Consider the following 11,800-nt stretch of genomic DNA (forward strand, 5'->3'; position numbering starts at 1 on the left):
ACCACAACATGAGGAACTGTATTAAAGGGTCGCGGCATTAGGAAGGTTAAGAACCACTGCCCTAGCTGGTTGGCAAGTCAGCAGGCCGACCTCTTCCCTGAGGGCTGGGAAGGCTGGGCTGGGCCCCAAGGCGCCTGGGGCTGAGTCTCCCTCACTTTCTGCCTCAGCCCAAAGCCTCAGCTGGAGCAGGGCCGCCAGCCACATTGGCCCCCAACCCACAGATTTGACTGGGGCAGCCCTTCCCCCGAGTGGGGGCCTGCTTCCTAGGCCTGATTAGGAAACCGGGGACCCCCTCTTTTAACTAAGAGCAGCCCAAGCACATGGGGCTCCTCCTCCCTGTGAAGCCGGTGCCCTTGCACACCGCTTGTCCCTTGCCCACACTTTCCAAACTGCTTGTCCTTGGCAGAAAAATCCAGAATGTTATGACAGTGCCAGAAGTTTCATAAGATATCATTCTTTTATGAACTAAAAGTATATATTTGGCTGGAATACATGCTGGGGAGGAATAGAGAGGAATTTTCTCTCAAGCACTTCCTTTGTCATTCTATAAAGACTCTTGACCCAACAGTTTCAACTCTTCAAAAAATTCCTAAGAAAACTCCTTTGCCTCTCCCCCACCCACCCAGGTCATTTCCGTTTTCTGTTCAAACCCGTGGTGTGGGGTCCTCCCCTGCGCTTCCTCTGCACCAAGCTCTGAGCTAAGTGCTTAAATATGTGCCCTCATTCAATCCCTGTGGGGAGGCAGCCCTGTGGGGAGACGTTGCTTATCCTCCTTTTACAATGAGAATTCGGTGGCTCGGTGAGTTTAAGTCACTGGCCCAGGATCACACAGCTTGTCAGTCAGAAGGCCGAGCTTCAAAGACAGGTCTGAGCAGGCCTGAAGCCTGGTCCACCTCTCAGGCATTCTTGCTCCCAAGGCTCCCCAGAGAGGGTCCTGCTAAAGTCCCCAAGCAAACAGTGGACACGGGTAAAACCAAGCCCCTTCCCCTGAAACCTTCTCACTCCCTTCTCTCTGCAGGAAACTGTGCCCACTACCAGAAGGGAGGCTGGTGGTATAATGCCTGCGCCCACTCCAACCTCAACGGGGTTTGGTACCGCGGGGGCCATTACCGGAGCCGCTACCAGGATGGGGTCTACTGGGCTGAGTTCCGAGGAGGCTCCTACTCACTCAAGAAAGTGGTGATGATGATCCGGCCCAATCCCAACACCTTCCACTAAGCCAGCTCCCTCCAACCTCGTGGCCTGGTCTTTGCCGGGAGCCTGCCCGCCCCCACGCAGGCCCAGGACACAAAGCAACTCCTCGCCAGTTCACCGGAGCCAGGAGGACTGGGACCTGGAGGACTGGGACCTGGATTCTGTCCCAGTCACTGCAGCAGATCACGGACCTGAACAGTACAGTATTCTCTGTCCCTACACTCCTTCACACCAGACAACCCTCGCGTTTCCCAACAGGACGGGACTGCAGACCAGTCTTTCTTTAAATAAATTAAGGTCTACAATAAAAGCACAACTGCAAAATACCTTCATGATATACACGTGTATGAGCCGATCTTGCCCACCTAAGTGTATGCCACATACATATGCATTTAGATATATGGCACATGTAATATATCTAGATACATACAGAGGTTTGCCTTACATACCTAAATACACAGTCAACCCTCGCGTGCTGACGCTCTTACCAGCATCATTACTCCTGGAGAAAGCCTTTCCTGAGTCGCGGTGCTTGTGTCTAAGAGCAGACCAGACCGTGCCGCTCCCATTCAAATATCAGTCCTTGGCGTCCACGAGCTGAATCCTTCCAGAAATGTCCACAGCGCGATCCTCTCTCAGAGGGGTTTCCAACTTAAGAACCCCTTTGGGCACCTAATCAATTTTGAAATCCCCCTCCATCTCTGTTTCTATACGCCCCCTATTCTCAGGACTTTCGCCATCTGTCCATCCACCCCTCCACTTACTCATTCGCTCAACAGCATTCAGTAAACCCTTGTGTGGGTCACTCCTTGGCCACTCACTCTACTTCCAGGCACCTTTCTGCTCTGCTCTTCTCCTTGCCTTTCTGTCGCACCCTCCTCTCCTTCTAGGAAAGATTCCTCAGCCTCTGAGGAGGAGACAGCTGGGGCTCCAGGTTTCTGGCCAGGAAAGGGAAGGCCAGGCCCAAAGCTAACTACCAGTCACAAAGATAATGTACTCACAGTTTTGTATTTCCCAGTCACACTTTAGCCTACATGTCATCTTAACCTTCACAGAAATAATAGCCTACCATGCCCAGGAGGTACTCAAGGAAAGAAAAGTCATCATCTGACCACTGGGACCCCAAATGGCTGCAGACCAAAAGGCCCATGCTCTCAGGCCAACTAGAGTCCGTGTCTCATCCCCAAACTACACTTCCCGGAGAATGCAGGTGCCACAAAGATGAGAACTGGCCATTTCTTGTGAGTTATTGAATAACCAGGGGCCACCGGCCCCCTTGTTCATTGCATTACAGCGAGGTGGCTCTCCAAGTCCTGTTGGCCATAGAGGGTCACACTCAGTCCTACGGAACTATTGCCAAGCGGGAGCAGGAGAGGAGTCAAGGTGAGACCCTCCCAGTGGGTGAGTGGGTGGGGGCGTGCAAGCCGTTGGAACATTGGTACTGTCCATGTCTGGGTGTGTGCCTATTACCTCAGCATTCTCGCAAAGTGTACCATGTAGCATGTTTGTGTATATAACAGGGAGGGTTTTTAAAAAATATATTCCCAGATTATCCTTGTAATGGCACAAATCTGCAATAAAGCCATCAGTGCTATTTGGATGTATCTGCACTGTGTGTCACTGTTTGTGAATGCCTTCCTGGGACCTCTGATATAAGAGCCTCTTTAAGTAAGAGATGCAGCAGGAGGGACACACACCAGTCATTTAAATCCCACCCTCCCTGCCTCTGGTTTCCACTCATGCCCCAGGAGTCCCATGACAGCACCTCGGGCCAAAATGATCCTCTGGTGCTCCACCCCCTTACACCGTCCTGTCCTGGACGTCTGGAGACCCTCACAGGCATGTGGTCACACCTAAACACCTTCCTCCAGGTCTAGTCCCATTTTGCCAAATGGCACCATCTACTCAATTGCTCGGGTCAAAAATAAGGACGCCTCTCTCCCCCTCATCAAGGTCCATCCATCCCTCCCCTCTGCCTCAGTATAGGTGCCCTTCTCCTCTCCCCTCCACTATTGCAACCCTCAGCTCCTCCCTTCATTCCAAACCGACTTCTACACTAACTGCCAGAACCACCTTCCTATAAATCAAGTCCATGCGCCGGGAAGCATCTCTAGAGCATGATGGGGAAACCCAAAACCATAAAGGAAAAGGTTAAGGGACATAACCCAAGAAAGCCCCACATTTTCTGCCCTCCAAATAACCAAGCATGACTAAGATTGAAAGGCAAATATGAAACCAGAGAAAAATACAGAATTAATACTCATGCTACACCAACAACTCTTCCAAATTAAGAAGATACAAACACTGTGACAGAAAACTTGGTGAAATACACGAACACATTAGAAGACTCACAAGTGGCCAGTACACAAGAAAAGACTCCAGCCTCAGTAATAACTAGAGTGGTGCGCTGAATCAAGCCAAAACCATCTCATGGTGCCTACTGGATTGGCAAAGGTGAAAAACAGTCAACCTCCATGTAGACAAGGAAATGGAGACATATGTGCTCTATATACCCTGGATGGAAGTATAAAGTGACTCAATATTTTTAAAGACAATTTGGCAATGTATGTATCAAAATTTTAAATGCCCTTATACCTTTGAACCTAACAATCCTCTTCTTAATGAACATATGGGAGCTTTTTCTGGCCAAGTTGTAGCTGGGGATTGGTGTTTACTGACACCTCCTGTGGGCCTGGAATTGCACTTCTGTTTTCTTATGTGACCTCACAGCAGCCTGTGAAGGAGGTGTTCGCACTTCACAGAAGAGAAAGTGAGGCTCACCGTCAAACTGCTGGTAAAAACACCCAGCAGCAGTTAATCCAGAAGGTTCTCAGCTCCTTTCTCCCAAACCCCTAGTCAGTTTTGGGGGTCACAGTGGAATCTGGAAGCTATTTTGACCTTGGCCCAGACCACGGCCACCCCTCCCCACATACCTGGAGTGGAGTGTGGGGGATGGAAAGGTCAATGGTAGAGGAAAACAGGGTCCAACCTTCAGTCATTGGTCTGAGCTCTGACAGCTATGCCAGACAAGGTGGAGCCACCCTTTGCTAAACCAGTGAGCTGGCCCCTAAACTAGAGCAGGCTGTGACACCAGCTGTTTCTCCCAGCCCCAACCCAGCACCCAAATCTGAGTCTTGGTCAAATAATGGCCTGGCTATAGGGAAGGAGGAAGGAATAAGCCCATCAGAGATGTGGAACCCACTCTCCTTAGAGCAAAATGGGGAGGGGGGAGACAGCTTAGCAAACCAAGGACATCAAAGGAGAGAGCAAGGAGACAGGAGGGAGCTGTGCTCAAGTGCACTGGCCCAGCGAGCTGCTCCCCACCAGCAAACACGCCAGCCAGTCAGCACCCCTGCATCAACACTCCTCCTCCTCACCCATCCTTCCAGTGACCTTTAGGGCCTCCAGAAATAGGAGTGCTCCTGGTACTCAGGTCTCCATGGTGAGTGCACCTCCAGACCCAGAAGGAAGTCAGTGAAACCTGGCCAAACCCCCACGTCCCAGTTTGGGCCAATACCTTGGTCACTGGAGGGCACCCACTTGCTGGGCATGTGTGGGGAATGTGGCAGGAAGACAATGGTGTTCTCCAAGCCAGCGACCCCCAACAGGACCTTCCCCCAAACCGTGCCAGTATGAACAAGATTGAAAGAGAAACCTTCAAATTATGTAAACAATGTTTACGATGCTCATGACCCACAGAGGCTCTTTGGGAGCTCAGGGCCTCCCATGACTCCCCAAGGCCACCTCATCTGTTTTACAGTCTTGTAAACTCTCTTGGTTACCCTAAGAGAAAGCCAGACAACTGGATTAAACAAAAACGGGGACATTTTAAGTGTAACAAAATGATAAATGGGCACTCTTTCTGCCTTGGTTTTATCCAGACTCCTACGGCTAGTTATAGCCCACATGCAAAACCCTCTCTGCAGGGCATGGCCCCAGACTGGTTCTACAGCATAAGCACACTGCCCACCCGTAGCCTGAGAGAGGAGTGCAGAAAACTTTGGGGGGTGAGTTGTCCCCCACTGCAGGGATGGGGGGTACTCCCCTCACCCTGAATCAAGTGAGAAGGACTTCAAGGGACCACTGCAAGAGTTTGGCATGGGCAAGCATGGGCATGACCACCTGACTCATGCCTCGCATCCACAGGCCCGAGGCAGAGAGCAGTGAGAAGCTGGCCGCACTGGGAGCAAACAGCAAGCCCATGTTGGGGCAAGGACAGCAAGGTCCCAGATCTCCTAGGAACCAGAGGGCAGCCTGGCTGGGGCGTGGGGGTGGGGACCGTGCCGGAGGCCCAGGAGCGAATCAAGGAGTCTTAAGTGATCAGCTGGAGGAAAAGCATCACCCCTCAGGGCAGCTGAGTCAGTGGTGGCCAGAAGGGCAAATTGGAAGCAGCAGCAGCCAAAAGGGAGAAAAGATAGCAAAGAGGGAAAAAGACAGAGTGGGCACAAGTCCTAGATGCCACAAAAGATGGCCCCTTACCCTTCACTTCCCCCTCAGCCCCAAGGGCACACCTTGGTGAGGCAGGCAAGTGGGGGGAGCAGGCCTAGGGGCCAGTGAAGGCTCTCCTGAACCCTCCCCCCCAGGCCACCCTCCCCCCGCCAGGCCTCCCAGTGTCTGGTCTGGCTCTAGAATCCAACCTTCTGATTATGACTGGACTGTCTGGAATGACGTGACTGTTAGGATGTGACTGTTAATTTGCATCCTCTGCACACACAGGAGGCAACAACGGGGCCTTTTCATGCCTAACAGCAGACAGATGAGTTTTCAGTGTCGCTGGGAATAAAACTAGTCTGCAGAGTAGGCTGGGAAGGACATTGGGGAAATAGTAAAGTAGGTTTCTTCTTACACCTGACTGAGTCCAGCTCATTTAATAAGTTGGTTACGTAAGGCCACGAGGTATCCCCCGAGGCCATGAGCAGGGACACAGCTGGGCCTCACCAGGGCCAGGAACCAGGAACGGCCTGGAAGGCCTTCAAGGGGCAAAGCAGCAGCTTTCTCCTCTCCCTTTCCCTTTCCTCTTCCTGGCCTGCGGGTCTCTTTCTGTTTCTCAGTGTGCGTCCATCTGCTCTTCGCAGCCCGGAATTCTGAGCTCACATGTCCTCTGAGTGCCAGCAGATTTACAAGCACCCCTCCATCCCTACGTCAACTCTGGCCTGAGGGTCCGCCTGGCCCCTGGGGGGTGTCCGCCTCGGCACAGAGTGGGCGAAATGAACAGGGCTGTGGAGTTCAATGCTGGCGGAGGGGTGGGGCAGTTCCCAGGTTCCCGGAAAAGGAGGGGTCATGGGTTGGGTCTATACCTAAGATTATATCCCAGCTCTTGTTGGTCCCCATCCCCTCCAGGGACTGTATTCTGCTAGATGAATTCCATCCTACTGCTGGTTAGAGTGTGTCCTACTCCCCAGCCCTCCACACTGACCCCAGCCCTACCCCAGAAAGCACATCCAACCTTCCAGGCCCACCTAGGTCACTAAACATCCTGCCCCTCCTGGATACACTGAGCTTCTCAATAGTCTCTATGGATTAGTCTCAGGTCCCCACGGTGGGGGTCTTCCTGGCAGCATTCTGCTCTGGATAACATTCATGCCAGCTACCTTCTGTGGGGCATCACGCATGTCTCTTTAAACTCTCACCACAACCCGCTGAGGTGGGTTCTATAATTACCCTCCTTTTGACACAACTTTGAGGCTCAGAGAAGTCAGTGACTTGCCCAGGAACATGCTGCCTGGGACACTCAGGATTTGAGACCCTCTTTCACCTATTATCACCCCCTTGTATGGCTAAGAATCTTGGCAGCATGGAGCCTCCTGCCCCAGGAGAGGGTATGTGAGATCGCCAGCCAGCCTGTCTGTGCAAAAGGAGCTGGATGGACAGGAGGTCCCCAGATGTCAGAAAGCCAGCCCAGGGCTATTTCCCCAATTTATTTCAGAGCAGTGGGCAGGGCACAGAATAACAGAGGGCAGTGATGGGGAATATCCCACAGCTCCTTGGGGCTCCCACCCCTTTGCCAGGACTAAAGCTATTGGGCCCTGCCTCTCTCCCTCCCTTTTGTGGGACAAGAGAGCTGCTTGTCCTACAACCTACAGCCACAACCCCACCCTCTGGCACTCATAGTGTCCCACTGTGGCTGGTCTGGCTGTCACCTCATGCACCAGTTCCACCTGGTGGAAGTCCTGGTCCACATGCTCTGGTAACTGGGTCCCTGATGTGGTGGCTCATCTTCCATCTCCATGCCTTCAAACCTGGGGCTTGCTCACCTCTCCGAACCCAGAGTCAGGCCTGAGCCAGCCCCAGCCTGGTAGTTGCCACTTGTGGACACAATGCCTTCGTATCAACCATCGCGAAGACATCCAAATGTCCTGTCTCTCCCGACCTGGGGCATCCTGGGCCAGCTCAGCCTATACCTGTGACCTTGACAGAGATAACCCCTCCCGTCTGTGCAGCCTTCCCCAAGCACTTCCACACGCGGCACCTCCGGGTGGTGGCCCATCTGGCGGTCCCACCCCCGGCTCGTTGGTCCTGCTACATCTGGCTGCAAGGGCTGGTCGAGGGGTGCTCCCTTCGCCCCTGCTTTAGCACAGGAGCCCTCCTGAAGCTGAGGGACCGCTCACAGTAGAAGAGAGCTCCTTGGGCAAGGTAGACAGGCCATGTTTGCCCTGACCCTTAGGGGAGCTGGGAGTGGTCCAGAGCCTGGAAGAGCAGCTAATGTAGAGGGGATGGAATTAGAATTCCCTTCTGGGGCTCTGTGATGACAGAGGCCAATGCCCTAGTCATCCAGAATTGGGGGGAAATACAGAAGAAGCAGGCAGCCTCCTTGGAGCCCAGAATGCTGACCAAGCCCCAGGCAAGTGCGCCCGGGGAGGGACTTCTATCAACCTCCTCTCGGCGGAACCAACAGCCAGCATCCTTTCCTCACTGTCAGGGCAGCGCAGGGCTGTGTCGGGACACGGAGAGGGATTAAGGACAGATATCCAGGACACAGAAGCAAGAGCAGGGGGCGGCTGAGCAGCTGGGCAGGAGGCCTGCAGGCCTGGCTGCCTAACCCTGGGCCCAGAGAGCCCAGGGAACATATGTTTGGAGTAGAAAAGCAGCTTTTCTTCCAAGAGCACAATGAATTGGTGGGGAGAGAAATGTGTATGAAAACAAGATGCTATCTTCACCTATCATTGTATTTATTATTTACTTATTGTTGTTTTTAAGGGGGCGCCAATTTATTGTTCCACTTGTTATTTATTATTCCTTGATTGCTTTTTGTATGTGACCTAACCGGGGATCGAACCTGCAACATTGGTGTATGGGGAGGACGCTCTAACCAACTGAGCTACCCAGCTGGTGTGGGTCAGGGGTTGAGTATCAACCTATAAACCAGAAGGTCACGTGCCTGAGTTGCGGGCTCCATCCCCAGTGGGGGGGTAGGGGGGGAGGGGGCGGCACGCAGGAGGCAGCCAATCGATGTTTCTCTCTCATCACTGATGTTTCTCTCTCTCTCTGCCTCCCCCTTCCTCTTTGAAATGAATAAAAAATATATTTTTTTAGAAAATGGTTGGTAACATCTAGAATTGGAGAGTGGAGAACACAGGCTTGCCCACACTGTGCCACTGGACATATCACTGCAGCCCTTGCCGAGGGCATCCCAGCAGCAGCCATCAGAACAACAGCCCGAGTTGCCTTTTTCCCAGCCATTCCACTCCCAGCATCCAGTGCTTCAAAAATACTCTGACAGGCACGTGAAGACACATGTGTGAGGATCGTCCCCACTACACAATCAGTCAAAGGGAGAAAGTAGAAACCACCTAGCCGTGTATCAGCTGGGGCACAGCTAAACAAATGAGCTCGCACCCAGGCACTACCCAGTCACCCACGCATCGGTGGGAGCCCGGAGCCATTGGCAAGAATGAGGTTCTGTCAGACCTGCAACTGAGCATGGAAGACACTGTAAGTGGAACAAAAAGATGCAACCAAACAATACGTATAAAAAGCCCATCCCCATTTTGGTTAAAAAGCACAGTATTATTCTCACATCCCTGTGCACATATATGTGTACAAGTAGATTAAGAGGTCTGGAAAAATTCACGCCCACCGTTAACAGTGGTTGCGTCTGAGAAGCAGGAGAACAAGAAGGGATTTTCGCTTTTTACTTTATGGACTTCTTTTTAGTGTGAATGAGTTTTATAACAATCGTGTGACTTCTCCATTTTAATAAGTTCTTAAGAGAATGAGTGGGTGCCTAATCTGCTCCCGAGCACAGCCTTTCCTGCGGCCTCATTCCCCAGAGGCAGGCCCTCCTGGGCCTCTGCAGGTCTGGACACTGCACTCCAAAGGCCAACACACACATGACTAGGGGACTGCAGCCTTTCAGGACCCTCGCTGGCACCTTTCTCCTTAGAGAGGTGCAAGAACCCATCACCTCTCTAAGTGCAACCACACCCTCTGTCCTACAGGATTTCCACCCTCACAATGAGCGCCTCAGAGGGACCGAGCACTTCCTGCTGCCCTGCAGGTCAATCTTTCGGTCTTTTACGTGTTGGTTTACAGCTGATGTTGTCCCAATGCAGATGGGGCAACAGAGTAATAAATGTGGGTGGTGATAAAGATTGTGCAATGTACTAGTTATCCAATGCTATGCGACAGATTACCCCCAAAGTGAGCAGCTTACAGTAATAAACATTGATTATCTTGTAGTTTCTGTGGGTCAGGAATTTGCATGTATCTTAGCTAGATGTCCTTGGCCCAAGGTGTCTCAAGTGATGAGGTGAATCTATTGGCTGGGAATGCCGGCTCATCCAGTCTCCACTTAGGTAGAGTCTGCTTCTAAGCTCGCTCACCAGGTGGTTGGTAGGTCTCAATACCTGGCCACATGGGCCTCTTCACAGGACTGCCAAGCGTTTGGCAGCTGGACTCCCCCAGGTTGTGTGATTCAACAAAGAGTAAGAGAGAGCAGGCATCTAACACAGAGGCACAGTCTTTTTATAACCCAGTCTCAGAAGCGACGTCCCAATACTTCTGCCATTCTGTTTGTTGGAAGCAAGTCACTATGTTCTGCCCATGCACAAGGGAAAGGGCTTACACAAGGACACAAGTACCAGGGGCAGGGACCATAGGCGCCATCTTATAAGCCAACTACCACACAAAACCTTTCAGATTTCCAGGGCTGTCTTAACTCTCCCTCTCTGAAAACAGTGCAAGGAGACATCCCAATGGCCCCAGGTTAGTCCTGAGGATGGAGAAACTCACTAGTCCTTCCTCTACCTAACCCTTTTCTTCGTTAGGGCTGGCTGATGACCCTGGGAGGGCCCTTGGACTCCCACCTCAACCCCCTGTTCTATCAGGAGAGTCCCTGGAGATATTCCCCTTCTCACCCATTCTCCTGGTTTCCCAGAGAGAACATCCGGCCTGGCCTAAGGTTAGTGGTTGGGCACTGGGTCAGACCTGGGTTTGAGCATGGGTCTGGTTTAGCTTCTGCAGCTGTGAAATAAATTAAAAAATACTAGTGCCTCCCTCAGAGGAAGGAGGGCTGGGAGGATTAAATGAGATAATGAGACTAAAATGCTCAGCTTTCACATGATGAAAAAATAAACATGAGTTATTGCATTATTATTATTACTATGAACTTCTAATTAGAAACCCAGAGACTGAAGGTCAAAGAGAGCAGTCACTCTGATGAGTATACAGATTCCTTCTAGGAAAACACACTTCCTCTTGCACGAAATGGGCTTATGCTCTCACCTCCTTTAGGGGGATCAGACTAAACTCCATGACCCAGAGAGAAGCTGACTGCAAGCCCGCCCTGTGCCCAGAAGGGACAAATGTGACATGGTGCTCAGCTCCGGGCAGCAAAGCATGCAGGAAACATCCCTTCCCACCGTGTTTCCCTCCCACACTGTTCTCTCCATGGAGACGGAGGGATGGAGATGGTAAACGAAGGATGAATACGTTAAGGCTGGGTGGGACCCCAGCCACAGCATGAAGTCTTGAGTTAAACTTGGTATCCGCCTGGCATATGACATTGGGTAAGTCATAAGTCAAATCATGGTGTGTGTTTTTTTCATTCATAAAATGGGGATGTTAATAACATTCACTGACTTTTTGTAAAAATTGAGCAAGGCTATGAAGCCCCAGTCTCAGAAGCAAGACTGAGAAATGTAAATTTTAAGGGAACACATCCTGAGATTGCAAAAGTAAAGGCAAAGTTCTCTCCTGGAGGGAGACATGTAGGTAAGCTGCAGCTGACCACTCTACAGAACCATGGAAAGGTTTCCTTCACATGGGGCACGGGTGTCTGTGATGGTTCTGCTGACTGAGAGGTACGTTTGAGATGAGTCAGAAGCAGTGCTTCCCTGCTTGCTGGGCCCCAGAGAGAGAGGATGCCTCGTTTCGGAGAAGGGGAAACTTGATCACAGGTTCTCCTGGGGTGGGGAACGAGGGCAACAAGCCGGCCCCTGCAGCATGTGGCCATCGGGCAGGAGGAGAAAAGGCATGGCCCATGGACTCCAGAGCAGGCATTCCGGAATGCGGGCTTCAGCTTTTCTTTGTGGCACTGACAACGCTTTCTCCACCCCTGAGCTGTGCTCCCCCAGCTAAGGAAGGAGGAGCCTAGCTCCACATGGTT

At 51.8% G+C, this 11,800-nt stretch overlaps 2 protein-coding genes across 8 annotated transcripts in view; one reads left to right on the forward strand and one right to left on the reverse strand.

The window, feature by feature from the left end:
* The window catches only part of ANGPTL2 (angiopoietin like 2), a 36,001-nt gene extending 33,203 nt beyond the window's left edge, over nt 1–2,798 (forward strand). The window contains 1 exon segment of the mRNA XM_006768543.2: nt 1,019–2,798. Coding sequence (XP_006768606.1) covers nt 1,019–1,218 — 200 coding nt within the window. The 3' untranslated portion in view covers nt 1,219–2,798.
* Nucleotides 1–11,800, reverse strand: part of RALGPS1 (Ral GEF with PH domain and SH3 binding motif 1) — a 221,240-nt gene that overhangs the window by 101,281 nt on the left and 108,159 nt on the right. The window lies entirely within an intron of this gene.

This window comes from Myotis davidii, unplaced genomic scaffold (assembly GCF_000327345.1).
Source record: "Myotis davidii unplaced genomic scaffold, ASM32734v1 scaffold142, whole genome shotgun sequence".
NCBI lineage: Eukaryota > Metazoa > Chordata > Mammalia > Chiroptera > Vespertilionidae > Myotis > Myotis davidii.